At 38.8% G+C, this 27,548-nt stretch overlaps 1 protein-coding gene and 1 long non-coding RNA gene across 12 annotated transcripts in view; one reads left to right on the top strand and one right to left on the bottom strand.

Annotated features, from left to right (window-relative positions):
- Nucleotides 1-26,993, bottom strand: part of LOC133251675 (uncharacterized) — a 31,636-nt gene extending 4,643 nt beyond the window's left edge. Inside the window, exons 1-5 of one of the 3 annotated variants that reach the window (XR_009737729.1) lie at nucleotides 24,213-26,993; nucleotides 22,160-22,215; nucleotides 18,318-18,388; nucleotides 16,347-17,935; nucleotides 4,350-6,514 (exon numbers count right to left, since the gene is read on the bottom strand). This is a non-coding gene — a long non-coding RNA (uncharacterized LOC133251675). Of the gene's footprint in view, nucleotides 1-4,349; nucleotides 6,515-16,346; nucleotides 17,936-18,317; nucleotides 18,389-22,159; nucleotides 22,216-24,212 lie in introns of those variants that run through there. The other 2 variants (XR_009737731.1, XR_009737730.1) reach the window with 2 other exon arrangements.
- MCTP1 (multiple C2 and transmembrane domain containing 1) overlaps nucleotides 1-27,548 on the top strand; it is a 1,073,276-nt gene that overhangs the window by 540,343 nt on the left and 505,385 nt on the right. For 5 of the 9 annotated variants that reach the window (XM_061424399.1, XM_061424398.1, XM_061424397.1 and 2 more), the window contains 4 exons: nucleotides 1,598-1,707; nucleotides 5,458-5,567; nucleotides 17,090-17,187; nucleotides 18,725-20,749. In XM_061424399.1, the coding sequence (XP_061280383.1) occupies nucleotides 1,598-1,707; nucleotides 5,458-5,567; nucleotides 17,090-17,187; nucleotides 18,725-18,796 (390 nt within the window). In that variant the 3' untranslated portion in view covers nucleotides 18,797-20,749. Of the gene's footprint in view, nucleotides 1-1,597; nucleotides 1,708-5,457; nucleotides 5,568-16,211; nucleotides 16,320-17,089; nucleotides 17,188-18,724; nucleotides 20,750-27,548 lie in introns of those variants that run through there. The other 4 variants (XM_061424396.1, XM_061424403.1, XM_061424400.1 and 1 more) reach the window with 4 other exon arrangements.

Genomic DNA, 27,548 nt, shown 5'->3' with positions numbered 1-27,548 from the left:
ATCGATGCACCCGTGTTTGTAATGACAAGTGAAGGGCAACTTTTGAAGACAGTGGGGACTCCGAGAGTGTGTCATTGTTCTCTAAACTTTGAGCCTCATGCATTTCATCTACCTCATTGCCTGACAGTCCGTTTGGCATAAGTGAGATGAATCATGTAGGCAGTATCTCCTGTGGGAATTAAATTTAAAGTGAAGGCTCTAAGTAACTGGTATCTAAAGATCATGTTATGAAACTGGCATCCACATCCCCAATCCCACTGTACCCTGTTGTCCTTGGAGGCTGCCCACACACCTGTCATTCACTTGCCCTCACTTTCCAAGGTGGCAGGATGCCAGCCCCAGCAAGTGTTCACAGTGCAAAGTGCTTTAGACTCTGCTAAAATGAAAGTCAGTATGTAAATGTGCAACATGACGACATTATTATTCTGGTTTCCTGGCTGCTTCCAGCAAGCACTGACTGCCACATGAGGTCTCAAGTGTTCTGGCAGTGTGCAAGTGTTCAGAAGTTAAAAGTAATGAAATTGGATCTACATTTCCACAGAGATTCAAGCTGGCATGGAGAAATGGAGTCATGGGTTGGATGGTCTCCACCAAACAGCCTAGGCAAGTGCCTTTGGTGCCAGGCTACTAAGCAGAATTTTCTATCGTGAAAGGCCACCATTATTTCTTCCTCTGGGTCTAAAATTACAAAACGTGCACATTACCCCCCAGGTTCACACCACTCTTTGGGTGCTTTATGCTCAATCTGCACCCATTCGCTGGAGCACACACCAGCTTTGCTTAGGTCCAGCACAAGTTTTAAGATGAGGAATTAAATACAAATAGAGGGAAAATGTTTAGTTAGAACCCTGACTAATCACCCATCTGCTGGAGCACACAGCTTAGGGCCAGCACACGTTTTAAAAGGAAGAATTAAATACAAATAGGGGGAAAATGTTTAGTTAGAACCCTGACTAATAGAGCATGAAGTATGTAGCTCTATTCTTAAGACAGGGCCCAGGCTATGTATTTTGCTGTCCCTAAGGTGCTGTCTAGAAGTGTCCACTTACTGGATTTCAGTTGGTTTTATTATTTTTAATTAAAAAAAACTTTTTTTGTGTGCAGTTTTCATTGCTTACAGGTCTTATTTGCACCCAGCATTCCCTGCTATTAAAATAATCTGGAGCCAGGACCAAACTTAGGTCTGTGGGTGGTAGGCCAGAAAACTGGGTCTGCTAAGTATCATGTCATGGTGGGCCCAGGGTCAGCAGAGATTCCAGATTTGGTCATTCTGAGACCTGACTTCCCTCTTACAACTTCACGCTTCCTGTCCCCCTGCTGAAATGTTTCTGTTCATCAGGGCAAGAGCCACAGAATCTGAGTCTTGTGCTTTGCAGCCACCTGTACACTGACACAGGTCTCCAATGCTGAGTGCTCTTCCTGCTCCACCTCCCTTCTTGTCTAAAATTTTCAGGGGCTGCATGCATCCACTTATATCCATGGAAAAATGAAGTTCATTTATGTTTAAGAATGTAAGTGTTGACAATGAAAAGAATTCAAGCCCTGAAGGATATAGATACCTTTACTCACATAGAATCTCTTTTTTATTGTGTTTTAGGACAGTGAAAAAAAGGGATTTATAAATAAAATTTATGCCATCCAGGAGGTATGTATCAGTGTCCAGAACATCCTAGATGAAGTGGCTTCCTTTGGCGAAAGGATAAAGAAGTGAGTGATGCTGACATGCGAGCCCTGGCTTTCTGGGGGACAGTGTCCATTTGTTTCTCAGAGGGTGAAATGCCACATTCTTTCTGGCAGGGGACACTCCGTCTGGGTGATCTATTGCTCAGTTTCATCATTATTTACTTTGTTTCTGCCAGTCTTTGGTTTTATGAAAGTTCTGTCAATTTCCTCCTTGAAATTTAGAACATATTGGTTGGAAAGAAGTCATACTTGTAGCTTTGAAAAAAATAACACCGTCCTAAATTTTAGCACATTTTCACAACGAGACTTTGTTCTTAGAATAAGAAATTGCAATAGAAAAAAAAAAAAAAATAAACCCAGTTAAATGAGGATTTCAGGTAATCAAGACACACCTGTATTTTATTATTGGTCAAGTTAGTTTCATCAATAAAGTTAAATTAGAAAAATATTATAAACAGCACCCTGGAAAATATTCTTTCAATTCTAACTAGCTGAGATCATAATTATAGATGAAATAAACTAATACTTTGTCATTTAGAAAATAAACAATTTTTATAATTTAAAAGTTAGGAATTAGAGATTCACAGAGAACAAAAGTAAAATTAAGAAACATAATTTGCATTTTATTTTATCTTATATACTAATATATATTTTAAAACAACTTTTATTATAAAAATGGTAAGGTAGATTTATAATTAATAATCAGTGAAAAGTATACTAAGGGCTTATGCCACTAAACTACATGAAAATTGGCCTGCATAATGATTTCTAAATGGTCTGTTCAAGAAAGGGTGCTTTATACCTGGATAAGCCTATATGTTTCTAGTTTCATATCTCTATTCATTGTTTATTATTCATAACCAAAAGTATGTGGCAGATTTGGATGCTTGGGCATACACAGAAATTGAAAGGAGTAAATTATTTAAACTAAAGGTGTGGGTCATTCATCTGGTGCCTTTCATGTTTCAAGGCATAATGCATTTTATTTTGTATAATTTTTAATACATTTCCACATACGCATAGGTGCTGAGTTTCCACTTTCTCACATTAGACACAACAGCCTCCCTCTGACTCCCAAATGGGACTTTTAAGCAACATTCAGTATCAGACTTCTAAAGATTGATTTCCACATCTTTCTTCTTCTTCGTGTTTTTCCATCTCTAAGAAATGTTTCCTTGTTCTCCACAACCTTTCTGCAGAAGCAGAGTGTAAAGTCCTAAATGGGGCATTTCCCTACTGGGTGTTGTCCTTTCCCTGAGGTATAGTGTGTGGACTATCTGACAGGAATATCTCATTTATAGCAGAAGACCCCAGGTCAGCTCTGAGGTCAGGACTGTGAGTGCCTGAAGGGGCGAGGCTTCTTTGTGACTCTGGGTGTTAGGAGACCTCAAACCGGTACTGGAAAAGACCATGGCCAGTTGAAGGAAATAACCAGGTCGTGGCTGTGGACCAGCCGTGGGGAAAACTGGATTTGATCGAACTTTCTAAGGGGTAGACAGAGATAGAGGTGTAGGCTGAGGTACAAGAACATAGCCTAGAATCTAGTGAGTCTTGTTGGAACTCTCTTCTGCATAATCATCTTTGGACTACTAAAATGAGAGAAACTCCCCTGGAGTCACATTGGATAAAATGGATCTATCTAGAAAGCAGATTTAGATGCAATCTTTAAGTGCAAAATGGAAGTCTCCATAATTACATCTTGTTATGAAATAATCCTCCCAGAATTTTCTTGAATAGCATCTCTTGGTAGGGAATGGTATAGGATCACATTCTAGATTTAGATTCCGTGATGCACTGCGGAAATAAAAAGGGCGGTCTTTTTTCCTCTGACATTAGCTACACTGGTATTCATTGCCATTTATCCTTTCAAGAGGAATAAGAACACAGGGAGCACTTCAGTGAGGCTGCCCAGGAGGAGGGTTTTCCGCGTGAGGATGGTGTGACGGATGGCTCCGAGCTCAACCACGGGAGAGCACACAGACCCTCAGCCTTCTGTTCTCTCCACAACGGGCAGAAGCAAGGGAACTACAGGCGTCAGTGAGGAGGGAAGGCATGCTCCGTTACCTGGTGACGATTACAGGACGCTCACTCTGGCCATAGGACATAAAAAACATGACAGAAAAGCCAGACCCCAAGAGTTACTAAAAATAAGACAACCCAGTTCGATCAAACTGTGGCTTTTTTATTGGGGGAAAAAAAATTTAGGAGATGTGACCTAGAGAAAGATAAAAAGCAAGTCATATGCTACAAAGTTAAGGAATGACTCTTTAAGTATTAGGCTGAAGGGTAGTACATGAGAAAATCTCTTGACAAACATCCTTTATTGGATTACAGACTTCTCTGGAAAAACCCAGTCCAAGTGAATAGAGCATCCATTACCAGGAAATTATAAGAAAGAAACACTGACAGTTATCCGTATCATGTACAATTTCAGTATTTTCTCCAAGTGTCTCTGGGGCCCTTCTCACTGCCAAGAAGTGCTGTACAGTACTTCTGGAGCTTAATGGCTCTAAATAACATCAGCTTGATTCACGAAAACACGCTGCCATCACTGCCAGTCTTTCTGGATACAGTGAAAGCTGTCCCTATTTTATACCAGGAAAGCTGATGCTCAGAGAGGTCAACCACCTAAAGTCACAAAACAGAATCTAGGCTTTGAACACAGATTTGCTACTTATTTTGGTTGTTTTTATTAAATTATGCTAAAGAGTCACTCAAACATATGTTAGTTCCTCCTTGGGGGCCGAGCACTGAGGCAGTAGTATGCCTGTAAATGGAGACACGGTTCATATACCTGACCTCGAAGGCTCCACGCAGTGAGTCTGTTTATAATTTTGTCATTCTCTCTTAAAAACTATCAGAGACTTACTACGGATGTTCTACACAAAAAGCCTGAAAATATCTGTTCTTTCCACGTTCTGTTTGCCTTCTGTCGTGATTTTTCCTTTTTGTCCCATTGAAGTCCTTCCCATCTTCTTGGTACTATTTTGTATAACTTCTCCTTCTGTTCGTTGATCCCACTTTTGTTCTTTGTTCTGATGTTTTATCCCTGTCAATACTCAGTCTTGCGTCCATCCCTGGCTCTAACCCTCTACATTATCAAAAGCCCACCCTTTTCCAGCTTCAACTTCCTTTGTAGTCTTCAACTGTGCCATGTTCTCCTTTGCTGAAACAATGCAGGGAGAACAGCAGATAATGCTAGCTTTACTTCCTAATTATCTATGCACTGCTGGGAGGAGGGCAATGATGGGAACAAAGTTTTTCAAAATTTCCCCTTGCTGACTTCTAGTTCCATCTGAAACATAGCTGAAGTGGAAAGTATTTTTCTAAGGATTTCTAAAGTTCTGAGGATTTCCACTACAGTGTTAAGATTTAGGTCTATAGACAACTGCTGGCGATATTTTTATTTCCAGTGTGGGTAATCCTATGTGAGAGTTCACAGAAGAAAGAATGGTAGACCCAGGGGCATTCTCCTCTATGAGAAGTTGGAGAAAACAAGATTGAGTACTAGTTTTAGAAGTAGAAAAAGATTTTTAAACCCTAGGAAGTCACCCAAGTAGTATGACGACTTTACACCCTGAAGTCACCTCAGCCAATGTGGAGGGGTTGATGTCAACACCCCTTACCTGGGTCCTGTATTCAGGAAAGCCCACGACCACTGGCATCTCTTCCCCAAAGAAATAAATCTTTCCTAGATCTGTAGTCACATTCATTTTCATCTTTGAGAAAAGTGTGAAGTGCTCAGATTGCTGATGTGTTTGATTTCTCATTCAGTACTTTCAACTGGACCGTCCCATTCTTAAGCTGGCTGGCCATTGTAGCCCTCTGTGCGTTCACAGTCATCCTGTACTTCATTCCGCTGCGATACATTGTCCTTGTCTGGGGTAAGTAAAGCCTCTTTAAAAAAAAAAAAAAACTGTCATAGCTGCTAAGAACAAACTATTTTTAAGGGATGAGTTATACTGTCAGTAGTTCCCTGTATTTATGGTCATGAAGCTATTCTATGATGAAAAGAGACAGGTCAGTTAAAAATCACAACAGTCTGAAGATTTAGGTCTACCTGCAAAATGCATTTCTCTTATCTGGCACCATAGGCTCCATCATACTATAAACATGTATTGGTGCAGATTCTCCATACATCAAAGTGTAGCTTTGTCTAGATAGCACTCTGATTTATTTTCACCACTTACACGTAAACAGAGGCACTGCGATCTGTAAGGTGCATTTAGGACAATATGCTTTTGTGCTGTGGTACTTTATCTTGTGGAAGTGTCCGTAAGCATGGTGCTGTATACGGCTGCATGTTTAAGAGGTCACCCCTAGGAAACAGGAAGAGGGTCTTTGGCATCGGAAGGCTGCTCGGGAACAAAAACCTCCGCTCTGTGTGTGCTGAACAAGAATGCTTCTATAAAATCTCACTTTCAAGGTGCTATCTGGGGAGGGGGTGTCCTAATTTTTAATGCAATTATGCTGCATGCTGACAGTTCCTATGTACCTAGACTCTATTTAGGGCTTCCCTGGTGGCTCAGATGGTAAAGTGTCTGCTTGCAATGGGGGAGACCCAGGTTCGATCCCTGGGGTGGGAAGATCCCCTGGAGAAGGAAATGGCAACCCACTCCAGTATTCTTGCCTGGAGAATCCCATGATGGAGGATCCTGGTGGGGTACAGTCCATGGGGGCAAAGAGTTGGACACGACTGAGCGACTTCACTTTAGACTCTATTTAAGGTGGTACTTACAGCACTCTTCGTAGTTTGCTTTTCCTCACCCAACAAAATTCTTTTGGTTGGAAAAGTCAATTTTCAGTCTCTGAGATTGATGAACGTATAAAACTACATTAATGAGAGAGAGAGATATATATATATATATAGAGAGAGAGAGAGAGAGAGAGAGAAAGAGACTGGGTAGGAGTAGAATGCTCTACTTGCCCCTGGCCTGCATACATCTGAGATTACTAAACTTATACAAAATGCAGAGAGCCAAATGGGTTTTAACTTCAGAAAACATGGGACTTACACTTAAAGCAAAAAGATGAAAAGCAAAGTTTTGTTCTTTTCCTATCAAGGCTTTTAAAGAAATATGTTGGAATAAAATGGAAAAGGGTCTGATGTCTCCAGGCCCCCCGTCTTAAAATCCTTGAATCTCGCTCTTCTTTTTGGCTGTCTTGTCATATCTTGAGCAAGCCTCTTGCCCTTTTTATCACCATCATTACCTATACATCTTGGGTAGGGAGTGGAGGGTGAAGGGAAGGGTGATTATGTTTTCTTGTCTTAATTCCTATAATCTAAAGAAACAGGAGAGCGCTTTCATTATCCAAGGGAAGAGGTATTTCCCCCACTATGTTCTTGGGACCCGACTGTATGTTCTTGCATTCCTTCCTCTGATATTTAAAACAGATGCTGTTTTATTGAAGGCATTAGGGTAGGGCGTTAGGTGTGGCAGTTTATTACCTCTAACCTACCCAGGTCAGATCTGCCATCTCAGTTGTGATAGGTGGGGAACTTCTGGTTTCTTTTCCCCAGGCTGTCAGAAAGTGGAGCCCACGGCAGACATCTGGCCGTATAACCTGGGGTGGCCTCACTGGCAAGCTGTCTTAAATGTAATTTTCAGAGAATGTGTTTGGGTCTCTTGTTTCATCAAATAAAATAAAACAAAGAACAGTATTCCTTTAGTGGTAGGTGATTGCTGAAATATTAAACAGAAATTTAAGACATGGGTCTCACATGGGGAGACAGAGACCAAATCATAATTGCATTATTCTGCCAAAATCCTTGAAGAAGAGCCCAGATGCTCTGCTTTGTGACCCAGTCTGTTGATTTCACAAAAAGCTCTTTGTTTACGTTTATGTGAATATGCTTGTTAATTTATTAAGTCCCATATAAATTTAACACAGTAGACTTATCCAACTGAAATTCTACATTATACCATAGAATATGAAGAACAGATAACTCTAGTTTTATACATTATTTTGACATTTCTACCTCATCAGGTTTTGTTTTTTTTTTTTTTGTATACTAGCTCCAAATCCACCTGTTATCTGCTCTTCATCCATATTTGCTCTCCAGGTAGTGCAAAGGGTTCACTGTTGGATAATTTAGCTTGGGTGGATATGCCTCATTTTAATGGTTCTTGGCTGTTTTAATCCAAGAAGTGATCCAAGTAAGTCAATCACAGCAGCATCTTTTGCAAGCATTAAATTTAAATTTCTTGTAATTTAAAAGGAAAATTGGCTTCTAAAAATTTCAATGCCAGAGATAGGGAAATGGAAACATTTTTTTCCGTGTGATGAAGATCTACTCTCCTAGCAACCTTCAAATGTGTATTACAGCATTATTAACTCTAGTCGCCATGCTGGATGCTATATCCCCATGACATTTAAAAATTCTTATTTTTTGTTGGAACTTTGGTGCTGTGTGGGCTTTTCTCCAGTTGTGGCAGGTGGGGGCCAATCTCTAGTTGTGAAGCGCGGGCTCTAGAGAACAGGCTCAATAGTTGTGGTGCTCAGGCTCAGCTGCTCTGCAGCGCATGAGATCTTCCTGGATCAGGGATCGAACCCATGTCTCCTGCATTGGCAGGTGGACTCTTTACCACTAGATCACCAGCGAAGCCTCCCGTGACGTTTTATAACTGGAAATTTGTACCTCTTGACTCCCTCACCCACTGCCCACTCGCCCACCTCTGTAACCATTAGTCTGTTTTCTGTATCTATGAGCTTTGTTTCTGTTTGTATTTTAAGGATTCCACATGTAAGTGAAATCTTACAGTATTCGTCTTTGACTTATTTCACTTAGCATAATGAATGCCTTTGAGGTCAATCCTCGTTATCACAAATGGCAACATTTCAAATTGCCATTTGTTTTTTAATGGCTCAATAATCTTCCATTGTGCGTATGTACACCACAGCTTTATCCGTTCACCCATGAACGGACACTTAGGTTGTTCTCATGTCTTGGCTATTATAAATAATGCTGAATGAACATGGGGGTGCACATGTATCTTTAAATTAGTGTTTTTGTTTTCTTCAGATAGATACCCAGAAGTAAAATTTTAGGATTATAGTAGTTCTGTTTTTGATTTTTGGAGGAACCTTCATACTTTATTCCATAGCTGTTGTTCAGTCGCTCAGTCCTGTCCAACTCTAGGGACCCCATGGACAGCAGCACACCAGGCCTCCCTGTCCTTCACCATCTCCCAGAGTTTGCTCAAATTCATGTCCACTGAGTCCATGATGCCATCCAACCACCTAATCCTTTATCGTCCCCTTCTCCTCCTACCTTCAACGTTTCCCAGCATCAGGGTCTTTTCCAATTAGTCAGCTCTTTGCATCAGGTGCCAAAGGATTTTCCATAGTGGTTACACTGGTGGACATTTCTTCCAACAGTGCACAAGGGTTCCCCTTTCTCCAGATTTTCACCAACAATTGTTATTTACTGTCTTTTAGATGATACAGTCATTCTGATAGGTGTGAAGTGGTATCTCACTGTGGTTTGTATTTTGCTTTTCCTAATGATTGGTAATATTGAGCATCTCATGTACCTGTTGGCCATCTGTCTTCTTTAGAAAAACATCTATTCATATCCTTTGCCTGTTTTTTAATTGGTTTGTAGTTTTTGACTATTCAGCTGTGTATGTTTTTAATGTATTTTGCCTACCCCCTTATCAGGCATAGGATTTGCAAATATTTTCTCCCATTCTGTAGGTTCCTTTTCGTTCTGTTGGTTTCCTTTGCTGGGCTTTTTAACTTGACGCAGTCCCACTGGGTTACTTTGTTACCACCCATGTTTTCTCCTAGGAGTTTCATGCTTTCACGTCTCACATTCCAGTTTCAGTCCATTTTGAATTTTTATAAATGACGTAATAGTCCAGCTTCATTCTTTTGCTGTGCCAGTCCAATTTTCCCAACATCAATTTATTGAGGAGACTGTCCCCATTGTATATCCTTGGCTGCTTTGTTGTAAATAATTGACTATATATGCATGGGTTTATTTCTGGGCTATCTTGTTCCACTGATCCATGTCATGTTTTTATGCCAATACCATACTGTTTAGTTATGAGGGGCCTGTAATATAGTTTGAAAGCAGGGAGTGTGATAGCTCCAGATTTATTCTTTTTTAGTACTGCTTTGGCAATTCGGGGGACTTTTGTGGTTCCATACAAATTGTGGGATTGTTTCTATCTCTGGTAGTACATTGTAGTATATAGAAATGCAATAGCATTTTATACATTGCTTTCGTATCCTGAAACTACTGAATTCATTTATTAGTTCTTACAGTATTTTGATGGAGTGTTTTGGATTTTCTATATATAAAGTTACGTCATCTGCAAAAAGCGACAGTTTTACTTCTTCCTTTCCAATTTGGATTGTTTTAAAGTCTGTCTTATGTAAGTTATAGCTTCCCTTGCTTTCTTTGGGTTTCCATTTGCATGGAATATGTTTTTTCATCCCTTGACATTTAGTCTCGTGTGCCCTCACATCTGACTTCATCTCAAAAGGCAGCATATAGAAGAGGCTTGTTTTTTTTTTTTTTTAATTCACTCAGCCACTCTATGTATTTAGATTGGAAAATTTAGTTCATTTGAAGTAATTATTGCTCCATATATCTACTGTTGGCTTTTGCTATACGGTTACTGCAAGGCTTGCTTATAAAAACTTAAGTTTGAATGCATTTGAAAGTTCTAGATTTTGTTTCCCCATGTTTCATGTTACATTTTACCTTTTTAAAATTAATATGCTGTGTATCCCTTAACTAATTATATTTTTACTATATTCGTTGTTTAATCTTCATAATAGTTTTAGAAATGATTAATCCACTACATTTATTATTTACCTTTATTAGTGACATTTATACTTTCATGTGTTTTCTTGCTACTTATAGCACAGTTTTTTGGCTTAAAGAAATCTCTTTGACATTTGTCATAAGGCCAGGTTAGTGATGATAAACTCTTGGCTTTTGCTTGTCTGGTAAACAATTTTTCAGTTCTGAAGGATAGCTTAGCTGAATAGAGTATTCCTGTTTGGAAGTTTTTTTCTTTTTCTTTCAGTGCTTTGAATACATTATGCCATCTCTTTCAGGTCTGTGAAGTTTCTCCTCAAAAATCTGCCCAGACTTCTGGAGATTCTCTTCTACATGACAAGTTGTTAGTCTCTTGATGCTTTCATTATACCTGTCCTTAACTTTTCATATTTTAATTATATGTCTTGATGGGGGTCTCTTTGGGTTTCTCTTATTTGGAACTCCCTAGGCTTCCTGGAGGAGAAGAAAATGGCACCCCACTCCAGTACTCTTGCCTGGAAAATCCCATGGATGGAGGAGCCTGGTAGGCTGCAGTCCATGGGGTCGCTAAGAGTCGGCCACGACTGAGCAACTTCACTTTGACTTTTCACTTTCATGCACTGGAGAAGGAAATGGCAACCCACTCCAGTGTTCTTGCCTGGAACAATCCCAGGGACGGGGGAGCCTGGTGGGCTGCCGTCTCTGGGGTCACACAGAGTCGGACACGACTGAAGCAATTTAGCAGCAGCAGCAGCAGCAGGCTTCCTGGATCTGTATGTCTGTTTCCTTCCCCAGATTAGGGAAGTTGTCAGCCATTATTTCTTAAAACACATTTCCTGCCTTCTTTTCTCTCCTCCTCTATGACTCCCTGTAGTGCAAACGTTAGTATGTTTCACCGATCCTTTGTGTTTTTTTTCATCTAGCCTGCTGTTGAATCCCTCTAGTGTATTTTTCAGTTCAATTATTTTATGCTTCAGCTCTGTGTCTTCTATTTGGTACTTCATCTGTTATTTCTTTGTTGACGTTCTCACTGTGTTCATCCATACTCTCCTGAATTTGGTGAGCATATTTATGTACATGACTTTGAACTCCTTATCAGGTAAATAACATCTGTTTCATTAAGGACTTTTTCCCCTTAGGTTTATCCTGTTCTTCCATATGAAATGTCCCTCATTTTGCTTGAATCTCTATGTAGGTTCCTATGCATTAGATGAAAGAGCCACCTCTCCCAGCCTGGAAGTAGTGGTCTTGTGTAGAAGATGAACCTTATTATCCAACTTTGCCTTAGCTCTCAGTAGTTGAGGATGTGCCAAGACCTGTCAGTGTCTCGAACAGGAGGCTCTCAGTCAGCACCTAGACTCAGGCTCACTGAACGTCAGCCCTTTGGGCTGCAGCTTTTAAAGCAAATACACACAGTGGGGCTGCAAGTGTAGGCCCAGCTGGCTGCCAGAGCCAGAGGATCTGGAGGTGTCCCCTGGGTGACAGTCACAAAAATCGGGTTGAGTCTGTAAGCTCCTTTCTGGGAGATAACTGATGAGCCGTGGTGAGGAAGAGTGGCAATGACAGCACTCCCGGCCTCTGTTCCCTGAGGGTCCCTCCACAGGCCTTCAGATTTGTGCCAAACCTGAAAGTGGTGCCTCAGGCCAAAGCTCTAGAACAAGCATGTAGGTTTCTTTCACAGAAACACTGGGGGTGTGTTTCAGTCTCCCGTTTGTGCAGTGCCCTGGTTGGGGCAGCTTGCTGAGATCTGTCTCTTGGGTGTTACAGTTCTAGCGGACCCAGGCACACCAGCTCCCCTGACCTCCAGAGTCAGGTGGTCGAGGGGCATTCCCTGGGTGGCAGCTGAAAAAACTGGGGCACCAGACATGTGTAAGAGCGTCCCTCTGAGGTGTCTGGAACGGTTCACAGTCAGCCCTTACATGTGTGTTTAATTAGAAGCCTGCCCCTCAGGCTGCAGCCATAAGCTTACAGGCCTGTTTTTACAGAGAGACTGAGCTCCTTGGTCTATACTTTTTGCTGTGCCCAGAGGGTGTCAGAACTCTTTTCTCCATTGGTCACAGTCGTTTAGAACCTGCAAACATCAGTCCCCTGGTCACCAGAACTAGGCAATGTAGGGGTGCCTCCTGAGAGCAGCTGCAAACACTGGGGCACCAGACAAGCCTCTGGGAGATGCTGGCCGGCTGGAGAAGGCAATGACTGCATCCTCCAGCCTCCACTGTTTCCTGACAGCCCTTCCAGAGGCTCCTCTAAGTGGGCCAGACAGGAATCCTGCCCCTTAGGCCAAAGCCCCCAGACAAGCAAATAGCCCCTTTCTTGGAAAGACTGGGAGTGTGTCTGTTTGCTGTCTGGTCCCCTGGGAGTGGTGGTCTGCCAAGAACTGTCTCTCCAAATGTCATAGTTCCACAGACCCAGGAATACAAGTCCCCTAGTCTCCAGAGCCAAACACTCAAGGGGTAGCCCCCTGGGTGGCAGCCACAAAACCCAGGACACTAGACAGGTATAAAAGTTCCCCTCCAGGAGATGATACTGGTGCTCTGAAGTGCAGTACAGGCAGAGCTCAAAGATGGGACTTACCAGCTTCCATCCCCAGAGAGTATCCCAGCAGGTCCCTGCCTCTCTGGCCAACACCTTAAGATCAGTAGATGGACTTTCTTCACATAGAACCTGGGCATCTTTCAGACAGTTGCGCTTCTGCGCTGGGTCCTGTGATGAGTGAGTGCTCACGAGCTCTTTAAGAGCTATTTTCCTTTCACTGCAGGCTTCTGGGTCCCATGGCTGCAGCCTGTTGGTTTTGAAAGCCAGGTGCCTGGAGGGCTCATCTCTCAGGTGCAGGTCTTAAAAGCTGAGGTGCCTTACGTGGTGTACAAAAGAACTTCTCTCCTGGCTACTCAGAGAGAAGCTGTGGGTTTGTGAGCTTCCTCCTGATGGTGGGTAGCTGCACTGGGCCTGGGGTTTATGGTGAGATTGTCTCGAAGAGGTGAATTCATGATTGTCCTAGGTTGCCGTCTTGAACTGCCTCATAGACATAAAACCTCGGGCACCAGATGTGTGATAGCTCCCCTCAGGGAGATGCTGGTGCTCTGGAGCATGGCAGAGGGTAGGCATGAAGATGGTACCAACTGGCTGGAGTGAGGTAGCTGGGGAGAGATGGTTCCTGTCAGGAAAGAAAAGAAAAAGGATGGCTGCCAGTCTCTGTTCCCCAAGTAGGCAGGCTCCTGAACATTTCAAATCAGATGTCTTCCCTAGATGACTTCCCTTCAGTGCCTGGAGGCAAACAAATGATCCTTTCCCCCAAAAGATCTGGTTGCCCCTGGATCAGCTGTTTCCATGCTGGGTCCTGGAGAGGGTAAGTCTAAACACGCAAGTTGGTTTTCAAAGCTGTGTATTTTGAGACAAAAATTGAGAGCCCAGAAAAAACCCAAGCATATATGGTAAACTAATATCTAACCAGGGAGCCAAGAATACTCAATGAGAAAAGACAGTCCTTTCAATAGATGGGGCTGGGAAAACTGGACAGTCACATGTAAAAAATGAAACTTGACTCCTATGGTACACTAATCAAAAATAATAACTTGAAATGGACTGTGAGACCTAAAACAATGAAACTTCTAGCAGAAAACCTTTTTTAAGAAGTTCCCTGACATGGATCTTGGTAACAGTTTTTGAAAATCACATCTAAAGTATAATCAACAAAATTAAAAACAAACAAGTGGGACTCTATAAAGCCAAAAAGCCTCTGCATTGCAAAAGAAACCATCAACAAAGTGAAAAGACAATCTACAGAATGGGAAAAAAACACTAGCAAACCATATGGATCAGATCAGATCAGTCGCTCAGTCGTGTCCAACTCTTTGCGACCCCATGAATCGCAGCATATCAGGCCTCCCTGTCCATCACCAACTCCCGGAGTTCACTCAGACTCACGTCCATGGAGTCAGTGATGCCATCCAGCCATCTCATCCTCTGTCGTCCCCTTCTCCTCCTGCCCCCAATCCCTCCCAGCATCAGAGTCTTTTCCAATGAATCAACTCTTCGCATGAGGTGGCCAAAGTACTGGAGTTTCAGCTTTAGCATCATTCCTTCCAAAGAAATCTCAGGGCTGATCTCCTTCAGAATGGACTGGTTGGATCTCCTTGCAGTCCAAGGGACTCTCAAGAGTCTTCTCCAACACCACAGTTCAAAAGCATCAATTCCTCGGCACTCAGCCTTCTTCACAGTCCAACTCTCACATCCATACACGACCACAGGAAAAACCATAGCCTTGACTAGACGGACCTTTGTTGGCAAAGTAATGTCTCTGCTTTTGAATATGCTATCTAGGTTGGTCATAACTCTCCTTCCAAGGAGTAGGCGTCTTTTAATTTCATGGCTGCAGCCACCATCTGTAGTTGATTTTGGAGCCCAGAAAAATAAAGTCTGACACTGTTTCCACTGTTTCCCCATCTATTTGCCATGAAGTGATGGGCAGATGCCATGATCTTTGTTTTCTGAATGTTGAGCTTTAAGCCAACTTTTTCACTCTCCACTTTCACTTTCATCAAGAGGCTTTTTATTTTTTTTTTTAAGAGGCTTTTTAATAAGGGGCTAATATCCAATAAAGGCCCCATATAACCCAAGAGCAAAATAATCATCATAAAAATGGGCCAAGGACCTGAACAAACATATTCCCAAAGATACGTATGAATGGCCAGCAGATCCATGAAAAGATGCTCAATAACCCTAGCCACTAGGGAAATGCAAATTAAAACCACAATGAGATAGCATCTCATGGCTGTTAGAATGGCCATCATTAAAAAGACAACAGATAACATGCTGCCATGGATGCAGAGAAAAGGGAACCCTTATACACTGTTGGTTGGAGAAGGCAATGGCAACCCACTCTAGTACTCTTGCCTGGAAAATCCCATGGGCGGAGGAGCCTAGTAGGCTGCAGTCCATGGGGTTGCTAAGAGTCAGCCAAGACTGAGCAACTTCACTTTGACTTTTCACTTTCATGCTTTGGAGAAGGAAATGGCAACCCACTCCAGTGTTCTTGCCTAGAGAGTCCCAGGGATAGCAGAGCCTGGTGGGCTGCCATCTATGGGGTCGCACAGAGTCGACATGACTGAAGTGACTTAGCAGTAGCAGCAGCATACACTGTTGTTGGGAATGTAAAGTGGTACAGCTACTACAGAAAACACTATGGAGATGCCTTAAAAATATAAATATAGAACTACCATATGATCCAGCAATTACACTTCTGGGAGTTTATACAAGGGGAACACAAAGACCAATCCCAAAAGATATCTGCACCCCCATGTTCACAGAAGCATTATTTACAATAACTGATTCATGGAAACAACAAGTGTCTACTGGTGGATGAATGAGGAAGCAGTATATGATGAAATATTATTCAGCCATAAAAAGACGAGGAGATCCTACCATCTATGACAACATGAATGGATTTGAAGGCATTATGCTAAAAGAAATAAGTCAGAGAAAAACAAATACTATGATTTCACTTATATGTGAAATTGGGAGGGAAAAAAGCAAAATACCACCCATCCCCAACTCATAGAAAAAGAGAAAAATTCTTGTATCTATCAACATATGAGATGATGGATATGAACTAAACCTACTGGGGTAATCATTTCACTCTATGTGTACATGAGACCATCATGCTGTACACCTTAAAACTTATACAGTGATGTATGTCAATTATTTCTCAAAAGTAGAAGGAAAAAAAGCTTGATGTTTTGGGGGCTTCTCCCTCTAGGTACAATTCTTAAGAGTCGAGGAAGCCTGATGTGGAGGTTCAAACCCTTACTCCTCAGAGAGAGCTCCCTCCTGACCATAGGTTGTCAGGCTAGGAGTGGAGTTTATGGTAAGACTGTGCCCCTGCCTCTCCTACCTGCTTCAATGCGGGCCTTCTCTTGTTGGTGTGTAGACAGCACTCAGCCAGTTTTCAGGTTATTCTCAGAGGCAGTTCCATATGCAGCTGGAAATCCCGTGTGTTGGTGGGAAGAGATGGGTTTATGATGCTTATGCATCACCATCTTCAAAGCTTTTTTTTTTTTTTTTTTTTTTTAAAAGCTGGTGGTAAACCTTTTCTAATTCCAGGTAAGTTTAAAATTAAAAAAACAAAATGCCAGGTCATGCATTTTCGAACATTAATTTGCATACCAGCAACACTTCCCCATCATAAAAAAACAAAAACAGAAACAAAAACAGCAGTGTGTCTTTCGAAAAGGGGGAACCAGGAAGTCAGATTTCTTGCCTTAATCCCAATCCAAAATGTAGGGTAGATAAGTTTTATCATAGATGAAAAACTACAACAAAGCTTCTAAGTATTTGAGGGGAAAGACAAGATAGGTCACTGCTTGTGCCCTTTGTTTCCCAAACAGAAAGCCTTTCCTGCTGGGGAGAAGCCACTGAAGCACAAAAACAGAGCAGCCATTGAGTTGGAAGGTGGAAGGAAGGGAGAAGAGGGAGGGAGAAAACTGGGTTTTCTGGTTCAGTCAGTCAGTCAAGGCTGAAAATCAAGGCAGCTTAACCTAGATCTTCAAATCACCAACAATACTTTTTTGCCAGAAATGTAACTTTGGACTCCAAACTGTTGAGGTTTCAATAATATTTGATCTGTCACTTTTTCAGGAATCAATAAATTTACAAAAAAGCTTCGGAATCCGTATGCAATTGATAACAATGAACTACTCGATTTCCTTTCCAGAGTCCCTTCAGATGTGCAAGTGGTATGTAGATTTTATTAACTGTTACTGCGGGCATACGTCATTTTATTGGGCTTCACAGGTATTTGCTTTTCCCTGACTGAAGGTCTGTGGCCACCCTGTACTGAGCAAGTCCATCGCTACCATTTTTCCAACAGTATTTGCTCACTGTGGGTCTGTGTGTCACATTTTGGTAATTCTCAAAATGTTTCAAACTTTTTCATTATTGTATTTGTTATGGTGGCCTGTGATCATTGATGTTACTGTTGTAAAAAGATTACTACTTACTGAAGGTTCAGATGATGGTTAGCATTTTTTTTTTTTTAGCAATGAAACACTTTTAAATTAAGGTATTGCTTTTTTAGATGTAATGCTATTGCATACTTAATAGACTTTCATACATCATAAACAGAACTTTTATATGCACTGGAAAACCAAAATATTCATGTGACTTTACTGCAATGGTCTGGAGATAAACCTGCAATATTTCTCAAGCCTGTATCATTTTTAATGTAGTGTGGCACTGGATTTTCACGTTCATATCCATTTAATTTTGAAGGTCTTAGAAGAGCCAGGTAAAGTTAATAAAGCCTGTAGAAGATTTTGCCACTCAGGGATTAGTCCAGTTGAGGTGTTATCCAACAAGAAACTTATAGAGAAGATGGGGAATGAGAGAGCTTTGCATACAGAACTTACCGGGGTGTCAGGGAGGGAGGGCAGTCCTCCTCCAAGGAAGATTCAGCTGGAGTTTGTGAAGGGAAGTCACTATTACCTGAAGGAAGAATTAGGAATATTAGATGATGAAAGCAAAGTGTGCCAGCAGACACTGAGAAAAACACTTCCCTAAGTAAACTGCATGGATTAGGTGAGTTTTAAAGATGGCTATTTTAGAGATCAATAAAGGGGGGGGGGGAACAGTGACTGATTTTTTTCTAAACCTTTTTATTTTATATTGGAATACAGACGATTAACAATGTTGTGACAGTTTCTGGTGCACAGCAGATTGACTCGGCCATACAAAAGTAAATGATTTTTGAAAATGGGGGCATATCTTAATCCTTTGAGGTTAATTAGTGCCCATTAATCATTAAATATTTTCAGAGTAAAATGAGAACTGTTTTTATTCAAACTATTGAAGCTGGTTGCAACAGTACCTTTTTCCTTTGCTTCTGTTGAGTCTTTGTTTTGGTATCTGACCTGAAGATGGGCTGGATGGAGATGAAGCCTATATTAAACAAGCACATAATAAATTGCAAAGAACCATTATTCGGCCCTGCAAAATAAATGGAGATTGCTCAGCTTTTAATGTGACGTGTGTATGGGTAGTGGAGATCCTGGCCTGTTAGCAAAGTCCCTATCAGGGCTCTCATCTAGTTTCTGGCAAGATTTCCCTTGACTTGCTCTGTCTTTCTATTGTTTTCTGCATCCCAGCTGCAGGTCTCAAACAGCTTCCAGAGGGAGCACTTTCCCCCCAAGCACAGTCTCTCAAATCCTTTGCTTTTCCTTCCTTTGCCAGAAAGTGGCCACCTGACCAGCCTTTCTCTGAACTCTGTTTAAACAGGTGCAATACCAAGAACTGAAACCAGATCCTTCTCATAGCCCATGTAAAAGGAAGAAAAACAATCTTGGCTAGCCAGCTCCCAGCACTGGGGAGACCAGCATCTGTTTGGGAGGATAAAAGAAAAAGCCTTCAGCCTCAGCAGCACTTCCTTTCTTTCTGTTTTTTATTTATTTTGCCTTTTTATCATGATTGAGAGAATTTGTAAATAGTGTACAAAGGCATATGTCTTTGAATATATACTTCCATTGTACAGAAACAATTTGATAAAGGTTTAGCTATTGCTGCCTGAAAGCCTTGCTAGCTGTGGATAATAATATAACACTGGAACAACAAATGTAAGAATGGTTAACACTGGGAGATACACACTTCTCTAATTACAAGTGGAAAAACTATAATATTAGATTAAATGCTCAGCTGTGCTCTGATTAAATCTACATAAAATGTAAATGTCAATTTGAATTTAAAGTTTTTTTTTTAATGTGACTATTTTTTATCTGAAAAATAATCCATTACAGTTTTCTATGTTTTATACATTTCAAAAGGGAGGGGGGGAATCCCAGAACTTGAATAATGGAACAGATGCATTTCAACTTACATAGGTTCAGATCCTGATATTCATTCCTGTGCACATTATTTAGCTATGACTAGGCTGATTTTAAGCTAATGAATGAAAGTATAGTCACCTCAACAAGAGAATTTTCCATACGCTGAAATCCTACAAAGAAAATTTCCAAATCTTCTATCATTCCATCTAAAACTTTAAAATATCTACAGGACGATACAAAAAATACTGCCATGTTTATAAATGATTGCCTATATGGATTTTTATACCAACCACTATTAATTTGTAGCAAGTCAGCAAATTAGCAACCCAGTTCAGTTGTCAAAAATCTAGCAAATTAAATTCACATTGCTTTGATGTCAGATTATGCCTCTGTGCATTTAAAAATATTTAATACTCAAGTATTTCACAGAAAAAAAAAATGTATCTACTTTCTCATTAGGTTACTGAAATGTTTTAATGCATTTATGATTTTTGTTATTAGTGTGAATTTTAATATAGAGGAGAATGCAGTGTACTAAGTGATATGCCAGTGTCTCATTACATTCATTTTTAGAAAAAAGTAATCATTCTTGAAAATTAGAATGCATGAAAACCTATTTTGTAAAATAAACTGCTTATGGGGAGGGGAAAGTTTGCCTTTAAAAATGTTTCACTATTACCATAGAATCTATACTTAAAAACTGCATTCCCAAGACTCTCATGTAGTTTTTATACCTAACTTCCTGATCTATCAAGGGAGTATACCTCTAGAGAGAAAACTTGGTGAGGATGTCTTACTTCCCTGACTTGGTAGGGGAGTAAGCTTGGTTGAAATTGCTGCAGACAAGTGTTTTGTACTACTTTATTAATAATGGACTGGGATAGGGTGAAGGTGAGGGTTATGCTGGAAAAATGTAGAAAAGCTAGAGCAAGAAATATATATTTCATTCTAAAAGAAGATACTTTAAAAATAAATTTAATCTCAAAGTTAATTTTTAAAGCATTTTTATTTTAAAGCTATGTTGGTAAATACTATTTCTTATGATAGAACTATTTTGATCTGTTTATTACACTATGCTTAAAAGAATGTTAAATTCCCTTTCTACAGAAAGGCCTTGACCTCAGTATGTTCTATTTAGTGCATCATGTTTATAATGATATGCTTACGTCCACATACCATCATTATTTGTTGCTAAGACATTATTCTCCATGAAGCTGATGTTATTATAGAAAGTTTACTGATAGTATAACCTGTTTGAAGTAACTTTTGATTATACTTTGTGTGAGATTTATGTTCCGTGCTGACACTGTCTACTCAAATGTCCACAATGCTGATATTCTACCACCTCAGATGTGGATAGTAACCATTAACAGATGACTGATTTCTCTTTGTTTCATTCTATCAAATTTCAGATGTTTGGTTCACTGGTAATGTTGACTATTCACTGCATTAAATAAAAAATAATCTTTTCTAAGAATAATCAGTACTTCTTTTTGGTGTTGAGAGAGGAATGATGGAAGATTATGTGTTTGTTCTCATATAAATGATACTTAAAGAAACTCAGGTTTGCTTTGGGGAAGGGGGGGGAAAAAAAGGCTTTTCCTGAAACTTTGACTGTTGTTAAATAAAACCCAATATTTCTGGAGGGGTTAAGTATCCAGTGATGCTGCTAGAGGAATTAAGAACTATCTTGAGGCATGAAAGTGATATTCAGAGGAATCGTCACTGCTTTCAGAAACTACTGCATTCACAGGCTGGAAACAAGAGGCTGTGACTAATAGAATTTTAACCACTTCTGTCCCCTTCTCACCAATTCTGCCTTTTTAAAGCTGCTTTACCTGATTTGGTTTTGAGAGATTTGTAAACATGTAAATATTTTAAGATATCTTAAGAGCCTGGATGTCATTCTAACACCTATTTGGACTGCGATATACAGTAGTCACAAGAACTATTATATTTATATATATAAAACTATATATTCGTCAGTATCTTTTAGTGAGTGAATTTATTGAAAGTCATTCATTATCCAAACTACTATTATCGCCACTAACTGTGGTAATTTATAAGAAATACATATTTAGGATTTTTCCATTTATACAAAGAATGTGGTACTTGTTCATTTTGGTACTGTTCCACACATTCAAACTGATAGATGCTGTCGGGATTCCAAATTAATTGTGAACCTATGCACTAGGATAATCTGAACTGAAAGATTCTTTAAGTGACTCTGCTCTGTGATATTTTTATTGAGTACCAACTATACAACTTGCTCTGTCATAGGCAATGGTCAAACCAATGAAAATATTAAAATCAAATCCAGAGCTAAAGTACAGTGAGAGCAAATTTTAACTGATGTGATGATTCTGAAAGTATCTTTTAGAGAATCTCATTGTGTTAGTTTCTGAAAGTATCTTTTATGGAACCTTATTGTGTTATTTAAAAGTGAAGAAAAATTTAGTAGTAAGTTCTCTTATGCAGGGACCAGGTTCCCATTTTGATCTCAATATCAAAATATCTCCAATGCTGAAAGTAGTCTACTTCTATGTTAACAGGTCTTATTCAAAGGCTTTAATTTCAGTTTATATACTTGTTAAATATATTTAAATGTTTATTTTTGAGTTTTGTACTTAGCATTAAAAATAAATCAAAATACAAAAGGCAGTTACTGCTCCAGAAATATACAAGACAGCCACCATCATACTTCTTGCAAAAGCCTCAGGTATTATCAAATTAAGGGTTAAATTTGGGGCTTTAAAGTCAAGTATGACTGTGTATTTGTGTACAGATACCTATTTATGTGTTTCATTAATGTATCTAGAATCAGCCTTTTCTAACTGCTTGGTCAAGTATGAATTAAAGCAACATAAAAAATAATGAAATGAATACTTACAGTACTGTCACTCCTTTGGATTATAATTCTCCTTCCAGGATGATTGGTATAACTCACTGAAAGAAAAAACATAAAACATCCTGTATTTTTTTGTTGAAACTGTTCCTCTTCTGCTTAAGTTTCTTTCTACATTTGTACAGCAGCAGTCACATCATAAGACTCATCCCAGTTGAATCTCTGAGAATTAAGAAGTATCAAGGAAAATTTCTCATCATGTAAGAATACTATGCAGATAAAAACTATTAAATGTCCAAAGTGGTCATATGCTCTAGAAACTAACAATACTGTGAAAGGTTTGATGGAATTTAATGATTCTATCTGTGCTTTTCCAAAGGGATCAAGGGTTAAGAATCACTCTCCCACAAAGGTGGGTGGAGAAGAATCAAATATGTTATTGGTTTCAAGTAAGTTTCCATTTATTGGGCTATTTCTTCATATGCTGAATTAGCAACAACAAAAAGTGTTCTATCACATTATTTATACAAAAAGCAGTATTTTTGTAGACAGGTTTTTTCTTTTTTTATGTATATGATAGTTGTGTCTACAAATATCACTGAAAAATTATATGACTCCACTTAAAAAAACTTAACAGCACTGCTCTTTTGCTTTCCTCTATTCGATGTTACTAGATTAAGGCAAAAGCTCTATTTGTATTAAGGAAAACAGAAATAGGTAAGTAGCTGTGCCAAAGTGTTTCCAATTTGTAGCAAAAATAAAATTGCAACATAATTGTCCCCTGCTAGATTCTTAAATGGTCTTTCAAAAGTGAAAAAGAATGATCAACCTGAGAATCGATGAGCAAACCTAAAAACCAACCACCTCTTATTTTCTCAGGAATAAATAAATGGATCTGAGGAGACCTGGCTAAATGAGGTTGTTACTGCTACTAGTGAGGCAAGATGGTCATACTAGGCTCAGCTAGTTTGCCTCTTTTCTCCAAGCAAGAATACTAGAGTGGGTTGCCATGCCCTCCTCCAGGGGATCTTCCCAATGCAGGCATCGAACCCAGGCCTCAAGCTTGCAGGCAGATTCTTTACTGTCTGAGCCACCAAGGAAGCTCATTTTGGACAAAGCAAACTTCACTTGAGGCATTTTATTTTGCCAGAGTTCAAATGGTAAATTTAGGGGAAATGCTAAATGCATAGAGAAAGGTGCAGCCGTGGCCTCAACCACTCTTGACTACTAGAAACACATTTGAGACAACAGTCAAGACTAACTACAGAGACAGCTGGACCTTCGCAGAGAGGTGAGGCAGAGGAGATGCCAAGATTTGTTCCAAGTTCAGAGATCTTCTTTTAGTAAAGTCACTCAGAAAGCTGGAAACCTTCTAACTAAACTCTATATCATTTCCTCAAAACATTCTTCCTCCAGTACTGATTATGACACTTTAAAAGTCAAAATCTATGTGTAACATGTCATAGTTAAACCATGGAAAACAATTTATTGATGTCAAGAACTAATAAACTCTCCAACCTTACACAATAGTATACCTACCCCTTAGTCTTGTCCTGGAACTCTTGCAAACTTCAGATTTCACTAATACAGAGACTAAGTAAACCACAGGAAGGTCTCTGAAGCACATGGTAACCCACCCAGAAAAATAAAATACTATGTATATGTGAAGAAGTATTAATAGTTTTAAAATCAACCAATGTGGTGTTCTATTTTGTTTGAAACTGCTGAACATTACTTTTTAAATTTCCCTATTGAAAAAAAAGCATCTTCAGATATAATAGAGAAAAAATTTTAGGAGGATATTGCAGAACATCCAGCACTTGACAATTTAACCAGGAATCAAGCTAACTTTTATAGTGTGGGTTACCATGTACATACCATTCCTGTGGCACTATGATGCTAGTACAGAGAACACACATGTACTTGGATCTCCCAATGACTGTAACAACAACACAAGCAGGTGAGAAATGGACCCCAAAGACAGTGATGTGATACTCCCCAGTGTACTATAATTATGATGTAGGTATAGGATGTAGTTAAAATACTGTACTTTGAATTGCACTTAAAACAGTAGCTTACGAGAAGTCATTTTCCTCACCTTCACAGAAGAGGTGAAAAATAACATGCTTTTGCGGCAAGACATTTTCAGAATTCTCTCACTGGACGACCGACTGCTTACATCTGAATTTATGTTGTAAATAGTATGTATCTAGAAGGGAACTTCTTCAGATCTATGATAGTAAAAGACAACAATTATCAATTTAATCACACAGTATTGAACTCCCTTTAAAGAAATTGAAGATATGTGCATACAGGCTCAGTTGTGTCCAGCTCTTTGTGACCCCATAGATTGGAGCCCGCCAGGCTCCTCTGTCCATGGGATTTCCCAGGCAAGAATACAGGAGTGGGTTGCCATTTCCTCCTCCAGGGTATCTTCCCTACTCAGGAATGGAACCTGCGTCTCCTGCATCTTGTGCATTGTAGGTGAATTCTTTTACCATCTGAGCCACTTGGGAAGCCCAATTAAAGGTATAACCTTTGATAAATTTAGCCATCATTTAATCTTACAGCTTCTCCCTGCTTTTTTGGTGTAGAATCTGGAAAAAAAACATCAGAACAAGTAACTAATATCAGAAAAGGCTACTAATGAAGATATGGTAACACGAGTCCACAGGGTATTATTAAATGATGTTTAATCTTTAGCAATTCAGGAATCCCCCTCAACAGTAAAGACTCCACTCAACATGGTAAGGCTACTGCTTTGAAGAGGCTCAATAGAAGACAAAAGCAGCATATCAGTAAAATAAGACAGATTGACATTCAAAGGAAGGGCATATAGTCCGAGAGTACTGAGATCTACATTAGGTGATACAAAGCTTAATTTTATCCTTACCTTGAAGAAAAATGGCATATTTAAAAAATGCACTTTATATTAAAAAAATCCAGTAGATGCTAATTTAAATAAGACCACTTTAGAAAAATTTCAAGACTGATTTTTATTTATATTAGGAGCGTTACTTTAAAAAATACACTGGCTACAAGTATTACAGACAAATATAAATCATGTTACAGGGAAACTTGGAGAAAAACAAATACAACTACTATTAGCAATGGACTTGCTTACAATCTTTTCCCCTCTGTAATTTTACTTAGAGGAAATAATTTAAAAACAACATTTAAGTAGTTTCTATTTAAAAAAAAAAAGAAAGGACTAAAATTAGTTCAGAAAAAGGAGTTACCAGGAACAAGTTCAACCACTTTTTATAAATGGTTTTAACCTCTCAAGTTTATATCCTCAGTATGAACTTAAATTAGTATTTTTATTATTTATTTTTGACTGAATTTTTAACTAAAAGACTCATCACACACTATCTTGATCCTTGGTTTTCTGAACATTATTCAAAATTTACAAAGACAGTTTATTCCTGAGATTAGGAGATCTATCTGCCCTTTTTTCTGACTTTATACCTTCACTACCTTCTCAATATATTAAACGTCATCTAGAAATTTTTACCCTCTTTAAACCACAATGATTCCTAAACATTTCCCTCCTTATCCCTTTGCCAACTTTTCATCTTTACAATTCTTCTAATTTTTCAATAAAGATCTTTAAAATGCATATTTTAATATTATCAAATTTTACCCACTGCTGTATAATTCTATCTTTGTGTTGTAAAATAGAAACAATTCAAAACAGAAAAAAAAAAATCCATTTTTAGGATGAAGTCAGATAACCAAGGCATATATTCCTTAAAACAAAAACAAAAAGCTATTACAGATCAAACCATTCTGGTCATTAGAAAAATTTATCAGTGTCATGACAAAAACCATGGCTGACCTAACCTTTAAATTGAGAAGTATTGACAACAAACTAAATTCTTTTTATCTGTCACCACTTTAAGATTAATGATTTTTTTTCAACATGACTATTTGAGGACAGAAGAATGTAAAGTCACTGAAAATTTTAGTTCATCTGCTATTAAGATAAATGATAGTATAATAGGTGTAAATTCAAAGCTGAATTCCAGACTTTCAGTTCAGTGCAGCTTACCTGCTGGAAGTGCTAAGCACTTAAAAAAAAAAAAACTTCCATTCTTTGGTAAAACTAAATCATATGCTCCAACACAGTCATTCTCTATTAATGTTTAATGCCCATTATGCATTAATGTTCACTTGATCTAATTTAGATACTTTTGAAAGGAAGGAGATTAGATTTACTAAATCTGGGTTTAACAGTCTGAAAAGATTTGGGGACCATGGTAAAAAGAAAGCCAAAATCTGGAGAAAATGTTTCATTTCTAATTGAAGACAGCTCTTTATAGACATCTGAATAAGGAACTTAATTTTTCTGGTCTATGTTCACAGCAATATTACACATTACAAATTAAATATATAAAAATAGTATATACTTATTAGGATATTGTTTTTATAATAACTGACCATTGATTACTTTGTTGATTTAATACTCTTGGATCTTAATTCAGCAAGTACTTTAAAAATCCAGAGAATAGTTCACTATGTTTCTGTTTTAAAAAAGAAAATACATATATATTCAACAATACAAATACGGTATTATAAAAAAAAAATCAATCACATCTGTCTAGTGCTAAGAGTTATACTTCAAGATTAAAACAATATATATATAGTGTAAGTGTATTTGAACTATAGGCCTACATCAAAAAGCAAACAAACAATACCTATGGTAAAGAATTCAAATATACAAAATGTTGGAAAACACTTTATACATCAAATACACAAAATACAATTTTGCCTCTAATGCAAAAGTACTAATTAGCAAATTCTTCTGTGATAAAAAGCTAATCATTTGGATTTCTGATTGGAAAATATCCTCTTTTAAAAATAATTTAATAGAATATCCCCCCCCCCCCCCCCCCCAGAAATTCACATAAATTCATGTGTCTTGGAGAAAAAGCTGCTTGGTACTTTCACAAACTGGGAAACATGAATTAAATATATTTTGGATATTCTCAAAGATTAGGATTTACTTTAAGAGAAGTTTTTTGAACATCTAGCAATCAACAGTGTTAAAACTATCTTGATTGTTTCCTTTAAGAAGGTCTTCATTTAGTGGGATTTGTAGTACCCTAAAAGATATATGCTTAAAACCTAACAATACCACAGTCTTTTCTAATTTATAGTATAATAGTCTCTATCTCTGAATCAGAGGAAATACCAAAGTGTATTATCCTACCGCAATTCCTTTTAACCTACAAAGTGAATTTTTTGACAGCATAATTTGATTTCCAAGAAACAGTTAACTATTCAATGTCTTCAGTTTTGATATCACCAGGCACAGTGTAATTCCAATAATGCCACCACTGACTCAATCCACATTTGCTATAAAAACAATTATCATTCTGAAGTTTGCAAGCTCCACATCAGCAAGAGGTGCGACTGGTGTGGAAGCTACGTG

This window comes from Bos javanicus, chromosome 7, assembly GCF_032452875.1.
Source record: "Bos javanicus breed banteng chromosome 7, ARS-OSU_banteng_1.0, whole genome shotgun sequence".
Taxonomy (NCBI): domain Eukaryota; kingdom Metazoa; phylum Chordata; class Mammalia; order Artiodactyla; family Bovidae; genus Bos; species Bos javanicus.
The sequence above is the reverse complement of the archived record's forward strand: the minus strand, read 5'-3'. Positions and strand labels throughout refer to the sequence as shown.